Source organism: Theropithecus gelada, chromosome 2, assembly GCF_003255815.1.
Source record: "Theropithecus gelada isolate Dixy chromosome 2, Tgel_1.0, whole genome shotgun sequence".
Lineage (NCBI taxonomy): Eukaryota > Metazoa > Chordata > Mammalia > Primates > Cercopithecidae > Theropithecus > Theropithecus gelada.
This window is the reverse complement of record NC_037669.1, coordinates 20,468,259-20,481,031: the sequence shown is the minus strand read 5'-3', so window position 1 is coordinate 20,481,031 and position 12,773 is coordinate 20,468,259. Positions and strand designations below refer to the sequence as shown.

General features: G+C 37.7%; 1 protein-coding gene across 1 annotated transcript in view; it reads left to right on the top strand.

The window, feature by feature from the left end:
* TOMM70 (translocase of outer mitochondrial membrane 70) overlaps positions 1-12,773 on the top strand; it is a 39,644-nt gene that overhangs the window by 14,293 nt on the left and 12,578 nt on the right. The window contains exons 2-6 of the mRNA XM_025375487.1: positions 1,787-1,960; positions 2,425-2,551; positions 4,237-4,346; positions 7,049-7,197; positions 10,583-10,790. Of these exons, the coding sequence (XP_025231272.1) occupies positions 1,787-1,960; positions 2,425-2,551; positions 4,237-4,346; positions 7,049-7,197; positions 10,583-10,790 (768 nt within the window). The remainder of the gene's footprint in view (positions 1-1,786; positions 1,961-2,424; positions 2,552-4,236; positions 4,347-7,048; positions 7,198-10,582; positions 10,791-12,773) is intronic.

The following is a 12,773-nucleotide window of genomic DNA, read 5'->3' as shown; positions in this document are numbered from 1 at the left end:
CATTTTCAAAATTTCTAATCGGTGCTCTTTAAAAGCAACCTTTTTTAAATGATGTCAAGATAGCCTCTCATTTTTTTGAAACTAAATTTTTTGTTTGCTTGGCTTATCCTGTTTTCTCAGATACTGCTTTTCTATTTGAGTTGGGGGCCTCTTTTTGTATGGGTTGGTTTTCCCTTACTGTTAGCAATTCTTGATTGTGTGGTCTTTTTAAAAACAGAGGCAAGGTATGGTATGCCCTGTCACTGTCACTTGTCTCTTTGAAGAGGGTCTGGTCTCAATGTCTCAATATGTTGTTCAGGCTAATCTCAAACGCCTGGGCTCAAGCAATTCTCCTGCCTCAGCATCCCAAGTATCTGAAACTATAGGTGTGTGCCATGGTACCCAGCCACTTGTCTCTCGTGTAGAAGATCCTCACTCCTGAATGACACAGCCCTACTCTAATGTGATTTCTGCTTTCTCCAGTGGAGTGGGAGGATTGTTGAGGTTGTCTCAAATGCAAGTTTTCTAGCAATCACCCTGATGATTGCCCCCTAGAGCCTACAGCTACATAAGGGATTCCTAGTTTTGCTTTATTGTGGGTGTTTTGTGGGTGTTTCTCTGTCAGTCCTGTAGCAGTCTCTGTTAGTCCTGGCACGTATTCATAGTCCTGAAACATGATGTATCCTTGAAATTAAACTTATGTTTCAAAGCTTTTGGAAGATAATTAAGTCTACTGACAAATGGAAGATTTTAAGTTCATCTATTAATTTATATGTGCTTGTCTTGGTTCCTTTCATCCTCCCACATCAGTTTTAAAATATACATTCTGGTTGACACTAGCTAGCTTAAAGTAGCTATGTAATATTCTGAGCTTAGATACTTAGAGCTTCCTAGAAATCCTTTGCACACTTTAAATCCTTTAAAAACTTTAAAACCTCCAGCCTGGGCAACCTGGCAAAACCCCATCTCTACTGAAAAATAAAAAAATTAGCCAGGTGTGGTGGTGCGTGCTGGTAGCCGTAGCTACTTGGGAGGCTGAGGCAGGAGAATCACTTGAACTTAGGAGGTGGAGGTTGCAGCGAGCCAAGATTGTGCCTCTGCACTCCAGCCTGGGCGACAGAGAGAGAGAGAAAAGTATATATGTATATATCTCTGTGTGTGTGTGTGTGTGTGTGTGTGTGTGTCTTTTAGCTGGGCATGGTAGTGTGCACCTATAATCCCATCTGCCTAGAACATGGAGGTAGGGCGATTGCTTGAGCCTAGCAATTTGAGACTAGCCTGGGCAATATAGCAGGGCACCTCTCGTGCTTTTTTGCGGGGAGGGGTGGGTGGGCAGAGATAGAGGAGTCTCAGTCTGTCACCAAGGCTGGAGTGCAGTGGTGTGATCTCGGCTCACTGTAGCCTCCACCTCCTGGGTTCAGGCATTTCTCATGCCTCAGCCACTTGAGTAGCTGGGACTGTAGGCGTGTGCCACCATACCCAGCTAGTTTTTGTATTTTTCGTAGAGACGGGGTTCTGCCACGTTGTCCAGGCCAGTCTCAAACTCCTAGCCTGAAGTGATCTGCCCGCCTCAGCCTCCCAAAGTGTTGGGATTGTAGGCATGAGCTACCATGCCTGGCCACAATATGCTTTTTGACTCAACAATCCTACTAGTTAGAATCTATTCCATGAAGATACTTGTATGAAGCAACTTACCTTATAAACAGCCATTCTGTCTTCCTGTTTTTATCAGTTTATTATTTAATTACTGTGGTCTGAGTCTGTGAATGTCGATTAGTGTTTGATACATTGTTTCTTCTCATTTCAGAACTCTCTTGATAGAGCCCAAGCAGCCAAGAATAAAGGCAATAAATATTTTAAAGCAGGAAAATATGAACAAGCTATTCAGTGCTATACTGAGGCTATTAGCTTGTGTCCTACAGAGAAGAATGTCGACCTTTCTACATTTTATCAAAACAGAGCTGCTGCCTTTGAACAGTTGGTATGTACTCTAGGTTGTTTCTTCTGTTCCTTTTGTTTCTCTTTATTTGCTTGAAGTTTCAGTTAATGCTACTCAAATAAACCTAATATATTTTTTGAAGTTGTTTCAAAATTATGGGATGTTGTTTTTATTTCCATTAATTGCAAAACTTTTTAAAGAACAAATTCTATAGTTTTGCTGACTACAGATATACTCCAAAGTTAAGTATATTTCAGATTTTATAAAATTACATAGTATAGAAAGTTTCTGGTGACCCTATTCTCCTCAACAGTTTGAGGCTATTTCTTTAACTTTTTGATGTTTATATGTGCTTTTGTAATGCATTGCAGATGTTAACTCTTTGTTTCTATTAGGAATACTTTTTTATTCTAGGACTTTTAATACTCAGCCTATTAAGTTTGAACTGATTTCTATTGAACAGTACTTTCTTCAGTGTGACTTTTTTGGAATACTTTCAATTACAGCAAAAATGGAAAGAAGTGGCACAAGATTGTACAAAGGCTGTTGAACTTAATCCCAAATATGTGAAAGCTCTCTTTAGACGTGCAAAAGCCCATGAGAAGCTAGACAATAAGAAGGAATGTTTAGAAGGTGAGGGTCATTTTGTGTTTACATATGAAAATTACTTAAGATTTTGTAGTCATTGGTAAATGTATATGAAACTGTGCCTTGTGAGTGCAAGAATCAGTTGTTTTTAAAAGTTGGATTCCTTTGCAATTAAGACTGTGTCTTCTAGTTTAAATTAAGATTGCCGATACTTAAGTATTGTCTCTGTTCTCAACTATGGAATTAAATGAGTATTAAGATTACGAGTTTACTACACATTTTAAACTTAGCAGCTCATCAGCGTTAGTATAATTCTCTGAATAAGGAAATCAGAAAAGAGGTTTTAGCAAGTGATAGTGTTTCTAAGGTTCTACATATTTCGTTTAATAGGTATAAATACAGCTTTGAGAGCTATGTTTATAATATGTATAAACATGAGCTATGTTTATAATATGTATAAACATAGCTTTGAGATGAATCATTAAAGAAAACATTGTTTTTTGCCTGCGGCATTTTCAAACATTATTTTATACCCAATTGGAAATTGTTTTATACCTAATTTACACCTAATTGGAAATGATGTAATTGGTACAAAGCATCAAAGTGAATTTGTCATTCTCAGTAAATGCCATAAATATTCTGTGATCTGTGATTGGTCATTTCGCTGCTTCCCAAGCTGCAATTACAGTATACCTCTGGCCTTTGAAGTACATTCTTCTAGGTGACATGAAGCAAAACCAAAGTATAATTTTCTACAGTCTAAAAGTTCTTTCCATTTCATATTTAAGTCTGCTTTAAAAGCATCAGTAAAAGGAAAAGGCCCCTTTCTGAAAAGAGAAGTATAGATTCCCAAATGAGGGTATTTTAGAGAACATTTTAGCAAAATTTGAGGTTCTGTGGTGGCACATACTTTGATAGTATGTGGAAAGAGTATTGTTTTAGAAAAGGGAATCCTGAGTTTTGAACCAGACCTTGAAGTTACTAACATAATAACTGGCAGAGAGGAGGGTGATTGAAGTGTCACGTAGAAGAAACAGGATGGGGAAAAAAAGACATTGACATTGGCTCTAGCCATGGTTATCAGGGGAATATAACAGCAGATTGACTTGTTTGGTGGAGCAAGGATGTGGAATAACAGGAAATTTAATTCAGAAAGAGAAGAGACGTCATTGTTTGAGTGCTTTGAATGAAAGACTGAGAGGTTAAGGAACGAATTATCTTTTGAATTTCAAACCTCTGCATGCATCTTGAGCTGTGACATAACCAGATGAAAAGGTATGGAGGCAGATTTATTTGAGAGCTCTGTGGCAAGATGGCTTTGGAGACAAGGAATAACTCAGGCCTATAAAAAACACCAGACATGAGAGAGCCACACTATGTTGATATGCCTGAGTTGCTAGCCAGAAGAGAATATTCCTGGATTCCTTGTTTTATTTTCTATATATAGAATGTTAGAGTGGTGAGAAACATCAGAAATCATGCAGCATAGCCCCTTTCATTTCACAGGTAAAGAAAGCAAACCCCAGAGAAGTGGAGTGACTTTCTGAGCTTTCAGTTTGGTCATAGAGAATATAAAGTTAGGTATTAAGAATCAATTAATTGGAAATGAAACAGTCCCATTTGGCCATGAATTTAGTTTGGCTTTCTGTAGTTACATTGTACCCATTTGTTGCTGCTGACCATCTTTGCAGTAATTTTATATTTACCCTTGTGTTTTTCATCATTTCTAGATGTCACTGCTGTGTGTATATTAGAAGGGTTCCAAAATCAACAAAGCATGCTTTTAGCCGATAAAGTTCTTAAACTCCTTGGAAAAGAGAAAGCCAAAGAAAAATATAAGGTAAATTTATCTGATTTGGGGAATAGAGGGAGTACTATGTACATTGTGAGGGGTATTTTCTAAGTTTATGCTGCTTAAGCTTAGGCATAGTGGTAATGGCAACAGCTGCAATTAGAACTGGGCTATATTTCTTCTTCCTATTATCTTGGGCTTTTATGGCTTGTCCTTCTTCAGTGAGAATATATGCTCTATCCAGTACTCTACCTGGAGAATATTGGAATTCATCTCTGTTAGGGATTGCCACACTGTGGCCCATAGGCCAAATCCAGTCTGCTACCTGTTTTTATAAATGTTCAGTCACATGTTGTTTTCAGCTGCCTTTGAGATACAACAGCAGAGTTGAGTGGTTGTGACAGACTGTATAGACTCCAAAGCCTAAAATATTTACTATGTGGCCCTTTACAGAAAAATATTTTTCTATATTATTAAGTTTTTAAAGGTATACTGTGTAAGTTGGCATTAGTTTTAGGCTATTATTAACAGGTAGTTTAATTCAACGATCATTTATTAAACAAAGCTACATGTTTGGCATTTTGGAGGGATGGGTTCAAAGACATGGCCTTTGCCCTTACAGAATTAAAATTTAGTGAGAGAGACTGACTGTTACTATGTATAAAAGGCATGCTATAGTTAACTGCCCAAGGTGAGATGTAAGTAAAGAGAGTACTTACATACTCTCTTTGCATCAATAAACATCACTGGAGATTCATTGTTAAATCCCAGTAATAGTGAGGTAATTGTTTCTTTTTCCTTTAATAATAACTTGCTTTTTTCTTGAATTAATTTTAGTAATCTGTATTTTTAATTTTACATCTCTGGATGTTAGCTGAGCGAAACAGTTAAAACAAGTTTCTTCACTGCAGGACTTTAATAATCTACTAAGGCGTGTCGTGAATGTCTTCAGAGGGGTATAGCTGAAGTGATTCCCAGTCTCTCTCTCTCTCTCTTTTTTTTTTTTTCTTTCTTTGTCGCCCAGGCTGGACTGCAGTTGTTATCTTGGCTCACTGCAACCTCTGCCTCCCAGGTGCAAGCAATTCTCATGCCTCAGCCTCCCGCGTAGCTGGACTACAGGCATGCACCACTACGCCTGGCTAATTTTTTGTACTTTAGTAGAGACAGGGTTTCACCATGTTACCCAGGCTGGTCTCAAACTCCTGAATTCAAGCAGTTCACCTTCCTCAGCCTCCCAAAGTGCTAGAATTACAGGCATGAGCTACTGCGGCTGGCCCCAGTCTTTTTAAACTATGAATTTTTTTTTCTCTTGAGCATCTCATAAGACTAGTGTTTCTCGAAATCACTTTGTAAAACACCATGGTAGAGTCCATAAATTCAACCTCAAAGGAACCTAGTTTCCTTATACATAGTGTGGAGTAATTAGACTGGTTGGATTGCAGGATGGTAAGAAAATGTAAAATAATGTATATTTACATAGGTTACAGATCAGTTTCCACATTTTCTAATCTGTTTGTCACTTTGTAAATCACAAAATACCTTCTATATTATTGTTTTGATTTTTTATAACAACCGTATAAGATAAATAAGGCAAGTATTTCTATTGCCATTTTAGAGATGAGAACACTGATACTAAAAGTTTAATGACGTACATAATATCACATAGCTAATAAGTGGCAGAACTAGATTTTGTATCGTGTTCCTTTGATACTTAAATCCCTTTCTTGTAACAGTTTATTTTCACTTTAAATTTATAACCCTATATAGAACGCAGGGAGGTGATAGCTGCTTTTCTAAGCTGAAATAGGAAACTAAAAAACATTAGTGATTTATCTAGCTTCAAGTAAGTGCTGTTTAAATTTCTATTTAAGCTTTTCCCCTAAAATGGTAAATGATTGCCACTACGTATTTCTTCTCAGAGTGTCTTTAGTATAAAGTACTAAAGTTAGGCATTTTTATCACTTGATAGGTGACCATTTGACTTAAAATATTTTATTATCCTAAATAAAAACAAATTGAATCTCTCCCCAGAGAGTGCCCACAGATCAATATGGGTTTTCTCTTAGGTTTCCTTTTTAGTTCTCTTTGGATCCCACATTGATCTATCCTAGATTAGATAATTTACTTACAAAGCCAATTCCTTTTTTTCTTCCTTCGAATATGAGGACATTACCAAAATAACAGTAATGATATTTGTTACACATACAATTTAAAATTCTGTGTTTCCATTAAACTGTTTGGGCTGAATTGTGTAGATAAAGGATTCAAAATACATTATGAGAGCCCTTTGGGTGTGTTGTTCCCACTTTATTTAAAACTTTATAATGATAATTGTGTTTTGGGAGGAACAAAATTCTCCCATAATTGTGAATTAGGTTGCTATGTGTCAAATAAATAATCAAAACAGGAAATGTGATTTCAGTATGGTTTTCAGTGGCACTTACCTGTAATAAAGATCTTTAGATGAAAGCCCAAGGTAAATGGACTTAACATTTTCAGCACCTGTGTAAGATGTGATCTTACATCTTTGTAGAGGGAAAAGGCTGTCATTTAAAACCTGCTTTGACCAGCTGGGACTGGCAGCTTCACCTTTTCCACTGTCTTTTGTTCTGTGGCTTGGAGCTTAATTTTAGTTATTTGAAAAATGAAAATCCAATTTTTATGACAGTTATTCTTAGTGTTCTACAATGTACCTGCTTTTTTGGTTAGTATTTCCCATTCTGATGTCTTTGAACATGACTACATTTCAGAATCGTGAACCTCTGATGCCATCTCCACAGTTTATCAAATCTTACTTCAGTTCTTTCACGGATGATATCATTTCCCAGCCCATGCTTAAAGGAGAGAAGTCTGATGAAGATAAAGACAAGGAAGGGGAGGCTTTAGAAGTGAAAGAAAAGTAAGTATGTCAAGCATAGTGTCTGCTTAGTGGTGTTCTGGCGGCTTTGAATATTCCTTAGGGCCCAGATGGGTTCTCAGCCATGTCACAGCAGCTGTCTATCTACAGATAGAGATAGACAGAAATATAATTTAAAATTATATAATATTATTATTATAAAAAGACTTTTCTTTCTAGCATGTGTCTGTTACTTCTCTGGTGACTCAAGGTTTTACTGCCAGGAGTCTGCCCTGCTTTTACTCAAGGTCCTATGTGATCTTCTCAAGAGGACTCCCATTGAATCCAGTGACTGTGTTTGAATAGAGGCAATAACTTGAAAATTACTGTATAGCTCAACATGCAGATGTTCTAGTACAGGGACGTTTTTAATTTGTAAACTGAGATACTTTTAGGGATGTCCAAAGAGTGAATTTTTTCAAGGTTTTTTCTGCTTGTCTAGGAAGATGCCTATTTGGAGGGCTTCTTGTTGGGGTCTGTAGAGAGCTGAAAAGTACAGGATACTATGTTTCTAGCTGGACACCTAGTGATATAATGTCATATAAGTCATCTAGCCTGCTTTATTCCATTCATATTTGTCAATACTTGTATTTTTCTGTCAAGGGTAGCTCTCCTCCCTGAGAGAAGGTACGATATTATTATCAACATGATATTTTTTAATGAGTTAGGAAGAAAAGGAAATACTGTTCTAGTAGCTGAGCATAACTGGGTTTTGCATCTGCAGCATATTGCAGGGTTTGAGGAAACAAATTGCTTTTGATTTTTATCTTCCAATTTTTCTACCATTGCTGGTGACCTTTTAAGAGAAGATACTATGCATAATTATACTGCAGTGTACAAATTTTAGTTCATTGATACACAATCTTTGAGAAGATTGTAGTTGGGAAGTAAGTGTTCAAGATGTCATGTTAGCGCTTTGTGACTGTTATGCAAACAATTTCTTCTTCTGGTTAGGAAATAGTCCTTGTCCCAGAAAAACTATAATGAATTTAATACCATTATTCTAAAAGCTTTATTGAGAGATGGTAGGATGTAGCTAGCTATCATCAGCACACTAACTGGAATTGGACCTAAGTTTTAAATGCCAGTTTACTGTGAGCCTTAGCTTTATCATCCTTTAAATGGAGCTAGTAATATTTACCTTACGAGGTTATTGCGAGGTGTAGAAATCATGCTTATAAATAACTAACACTTATGTTCTTCAGTAAGTTGACATTACTTCTAATCTGATTTAAATCATTGTGTTTTCTTTCTTTTCTCTCTCTTTTTTTTTTTTATTTGATACGGAGTCTCTTTTGCCTAGGCTGGAGTGCAGTGGTGGCACAGTCTTGGCTCACTGTAGCCTCTGCCTCCTGGGATCAAGCGATTCTCCCGCCTCAGCTTCCCTAGTATCTGGGATTACAGGCACACACCACGACGCCAACTAATTTTTGTATTTTTAGTGGAGACGGAGTTTCCCATGTTGGCCAGACTGGTCTCGAACTCCCGACCTCAGGTGATCTGCCCATCTCGGCCTCCCAAAGTGTTGGAATTACAGGTGTGAGCCACCGCGCCTGGCCTGTTTGTGTTTTCTTAGCCTGGTGAGCTGAGAAACAAAACTAGAATGTAGGCAACATTTGAATGTAATTTCAGGAGAGGTTAGGGTAGAGCTTATAAGATTTTTCACTGACATAACTTTTTTAATTTATTTTTTTAAGATACAGGGTCAGGCCAGGCATGGTGGCTCATGCCTGTAATCCCAACACTTTGAGAGGCTGAGGTGGGCAGATTGCTTGAGTCTAGGAGTTTGAGACTAGCCTGGGCAACATGGAGAAGCCCTATCTCTACAGAAAACTAACAAAAATTAGCTTGGCATGGTGGTGTCCACCTATAGTCCCAGCAACTGGGGAGGCTGAGGTGGGAGGATGGCTTGAGTCCCAGAGGCAGAGGTTGAAGTGAGCTGAGATCATGCCACTGTACTCCAGTCTGGGGAACAGAGCAAGACTCTGTCTCAAAAAACAAAAAGGAGAGAGAGGGGGTCACTCAGGCTGGAATACAGTGGTGCGATCATAGCTTACTGCAGCCTCCAACTCCTGGAATCAAGCTATCCTCTCGCCTCAGCCTCTTAAGTAGCTGGGACTCTAGGTGCACACCACCGTGGCTGGCCAATTTTTTTTGTTTTTAATTATGGAGATGGGGGTCTTGCCATGTTGCCCCGCCTGGTCTTGAACTCCTGGGCTCAGGTGATCCTCCCGCGTCAGCCTTCTAGACTACTGGGATTACAGGCATGAGCCACCGCGTCTGGCCTGACGTAACTTTTAAGTCATTTGCCAGTTTTTTCTATACACATATAACAACTGAAATAAGAAAATGTACTTTAATTTACAATGCCTTATGTTTGGAAGATACCTCATGTACCTCATGACACTTAGTACAAATTTCAGATAAAAAGATTACTTCTACAAGCATCTCCATAAAAGTCATCATCTTAGAAGAATAATAAGAGATACTGTGTTCACTGCTCTTTAAAATATAGAGAAGGATGTTTTTTAAAGTATTAATTGATGGAAGAGTCGTACTTTGAATTCGCTTCTTTAATAAGTTCAGTTATTAATTCTAGGTCTGCTCACACCTCTTGCCTTAGCTTCTGTGACTCTAAACTCACTTATTTCCTAGTTCCCTGTTCCTTCTGTTAACCGTTAAACACTGTTGAGTACCATTGATGTGCTTCAGATAGGAAGGTGAATAAGACAGGATCCTTACCCATATTGCAGATCAGTCTTTCTTTCATTAGCTCATCTTTTCAGTATCTAAATGTCTGAGCTGAGGTATTACCCAGGACTCTGCTGCTTCCTTTTTAAAACTCCTTGTCCAAGGTTTCAAGAAAATCCCCATCTACATCAAAAATCCTAATCTCTTTAACCGTACCGCCCTTTCCCCACCCCAGCTCCATCCCACACTGGCTGATTATCTTGTTAAGGGCAAATAGACAATTGCTTAATTTACTCAGGTGTGCTAAATGTGGCATGTTTTAACATTTAATTTTTTCGTTCTTTTCTTTTCTTTCTTTTTTTTTATGAGGTGGAGTCTCGCTCTGTCACCCAGGCTGGAATGCAGTGGCTCCATCTCGGCTCACTGCAACCAACGCCTCCCAGGTTCAAGCGATTCTCCTGCCTCAGCTCCTGAGTAGCTGGGATTACAGGCACACGCCACCATGCCCAGCTCATTTTTGTATTTTTAGTAGAAACAGGTTTCACCACGTTAGCGAGGCTGGTCTTGAATGCCTGACCTCAATGATCCGCCCACCTCAGCCTCCTAAAGTGCTGGGATTACAGGCGTGAGCCACTATACCCGTGCACATTTAATTTTTTCTTAGTAAATAATTTCCTATGTTTGTTTTTATTTTCAGTTCTGGATATTTAAAGGCCAAACAGTATATGGAAGAAGAAAACTACGATAAAATCATAAGTGAATGCTCAAAAGAAATAGATGCTGAAGGCAAATACATGGCAGAAGCATTACTACTACGAGCTACCTTCTACCTGCTTATTGGCAATGCCAATGCGGCCAAACCAGATTTAGATAAAGTCATCAGTTTGAAAGAAGCTAATGTGAAGGTACATTAAAAAATGTGTGTGAAGAAATTATTAAATAGAAGGTGATGCCTTTCATTATGTTTTGCCAGATTTTTTAAAGCATTTCAACTGCCATTCTTCGAAGGGCTGTTTTTGTTTTTGAAGAAACTACTCTTAATAATAACGTAATTGGTGCAGTGAATCTGAAAATATAAATATCAATGATATTTATCTTTATTTAGGAAAGGACTTTTTTTTTCCTGTAGCATCTGGTAGTTTCATCTTCTCCCTGTAGCCACTGCCTACTGTATTGGACTGTATTTGGGCAGTGGTAAAAGTGATATAGCAATTCTGTAGATAATGCTGTAAGTAACGTATAATTTGTAGCACCAGGTATAAAACACTTAATAAAAACACATTAATATATTCAGAAAGGTTTTATGTTACATGAAAAAAAGGTTCTAAAAATAGAATGTATAAATATGCCAAAAGTTTTGCAGTTGTACAGTTGGAACAGCCTAACATTTTCTAAGTATTCTTAATGTGCTGTGTATTATGCATTTCATAATTAAGATTCAGGGGCATCTGTTGAATTGTTACATTCTATTCAGTGTAACAAAACAGAATTTAACCACCAATTAACTATATTACTTATTAGTTTGTTAACATCTCTGACCTGTTTCCTCATTGCATTACATGAACTCTGTAGCCTCTCTCATCTGCTGTATTTGGGCGGATATAATAGTTGTTTTTAAGACCTAAATATTGTTAAAAGTTTCTTTCAAAATGAGATTTTCGAATTGAAGATACCCTCATAATATTATCTTTAATATTCTGCTGATTTTCCTGATGATTACAACTGTTATATATGTTTTTGTTACAATTATGGAGCATATTATTTGTTCTATATGTATGTACTATTGCTTTGAACAAAATTTTAAAGAAACGTATTGTTTTCATGATCACATGACTTTTAATGGCAAGTAGTAATGATGCTTACCATATGCCATGTACAAAAATTAACTTTAAATGGATTAGAGCCCCTAATGTTTAAGAGCTAAAACTATAAAACTCTTAGGATAAAATAGAGGACTAAATGTTTGTTACCTTAGATAAATAGTAGTTTCTTAGATATGGCACCAAAAGCACAAGCAACCAAAAAAAAAAACAAAAAACAATAAATTGGATGTGATCAGACTTCTGTGCTTGGCTGGGGGTGTTGGCTCATGCCTGAAAATTAGCTGGGCGTGACGGCATGTGCCTGTAGTCCCAGCTACTCAGGAGGCTGAGGTGGGAGGATCCCCTGAGCCTGGGAGGTCGAGTCTGCGGTGAGCCGTGATTGTGCCACTGTACTCCAGCCTGGGTGACAGAGATCCTGTCTCAAAACAACAAAACAAAACTTCTGTGTGAAAAGACACCATCAAGAAGGAGAAAACACATCACTCAACATGGGAAAAATATTCACAAATCATGTATCTGATTAGGAGCTTGTATCCAGAATAAAGAACTCTAAGAGCTCAACAGTAAAAAGACAACCTAAGTTAAAAATGGGCAAAGGATCTGAATAGACATTTCTCCAAAAAATATGTAAATGACAAGATGGCGTCATTAGCCATTAGGGAAATGCAAATCAAAACCACAGTGAGATGCCACTTCACACCTCCTAGGATGGCTATAATCAAAAAGACAATAAGGCTCTAATAAAAAACATGGTGGATAATAATAAGTGTTTTTGAAGGTGTGGAAAATTGGAACCCTCATACATTGCTGGTGGAAATGTATTAATACAATGGGAAAGCCCTTTTGGAAATTAGTTTGGCAGTTCCTCAAAAAGTTACCGTATGATCTAGTAATTCCACTCCTAGGTATATACCCAAGATAATTTAGTACATTCATTAACACAAAAACTTGTACATGAGAGCTGGGTGTGGAGGCTCACACCTATAATCCCAGCACTTTGGGAACCCAGGAGTTCTAGTCTACCCTGGGCAACACAGCAAAATCTCATCCTATGTTAAAAAACTT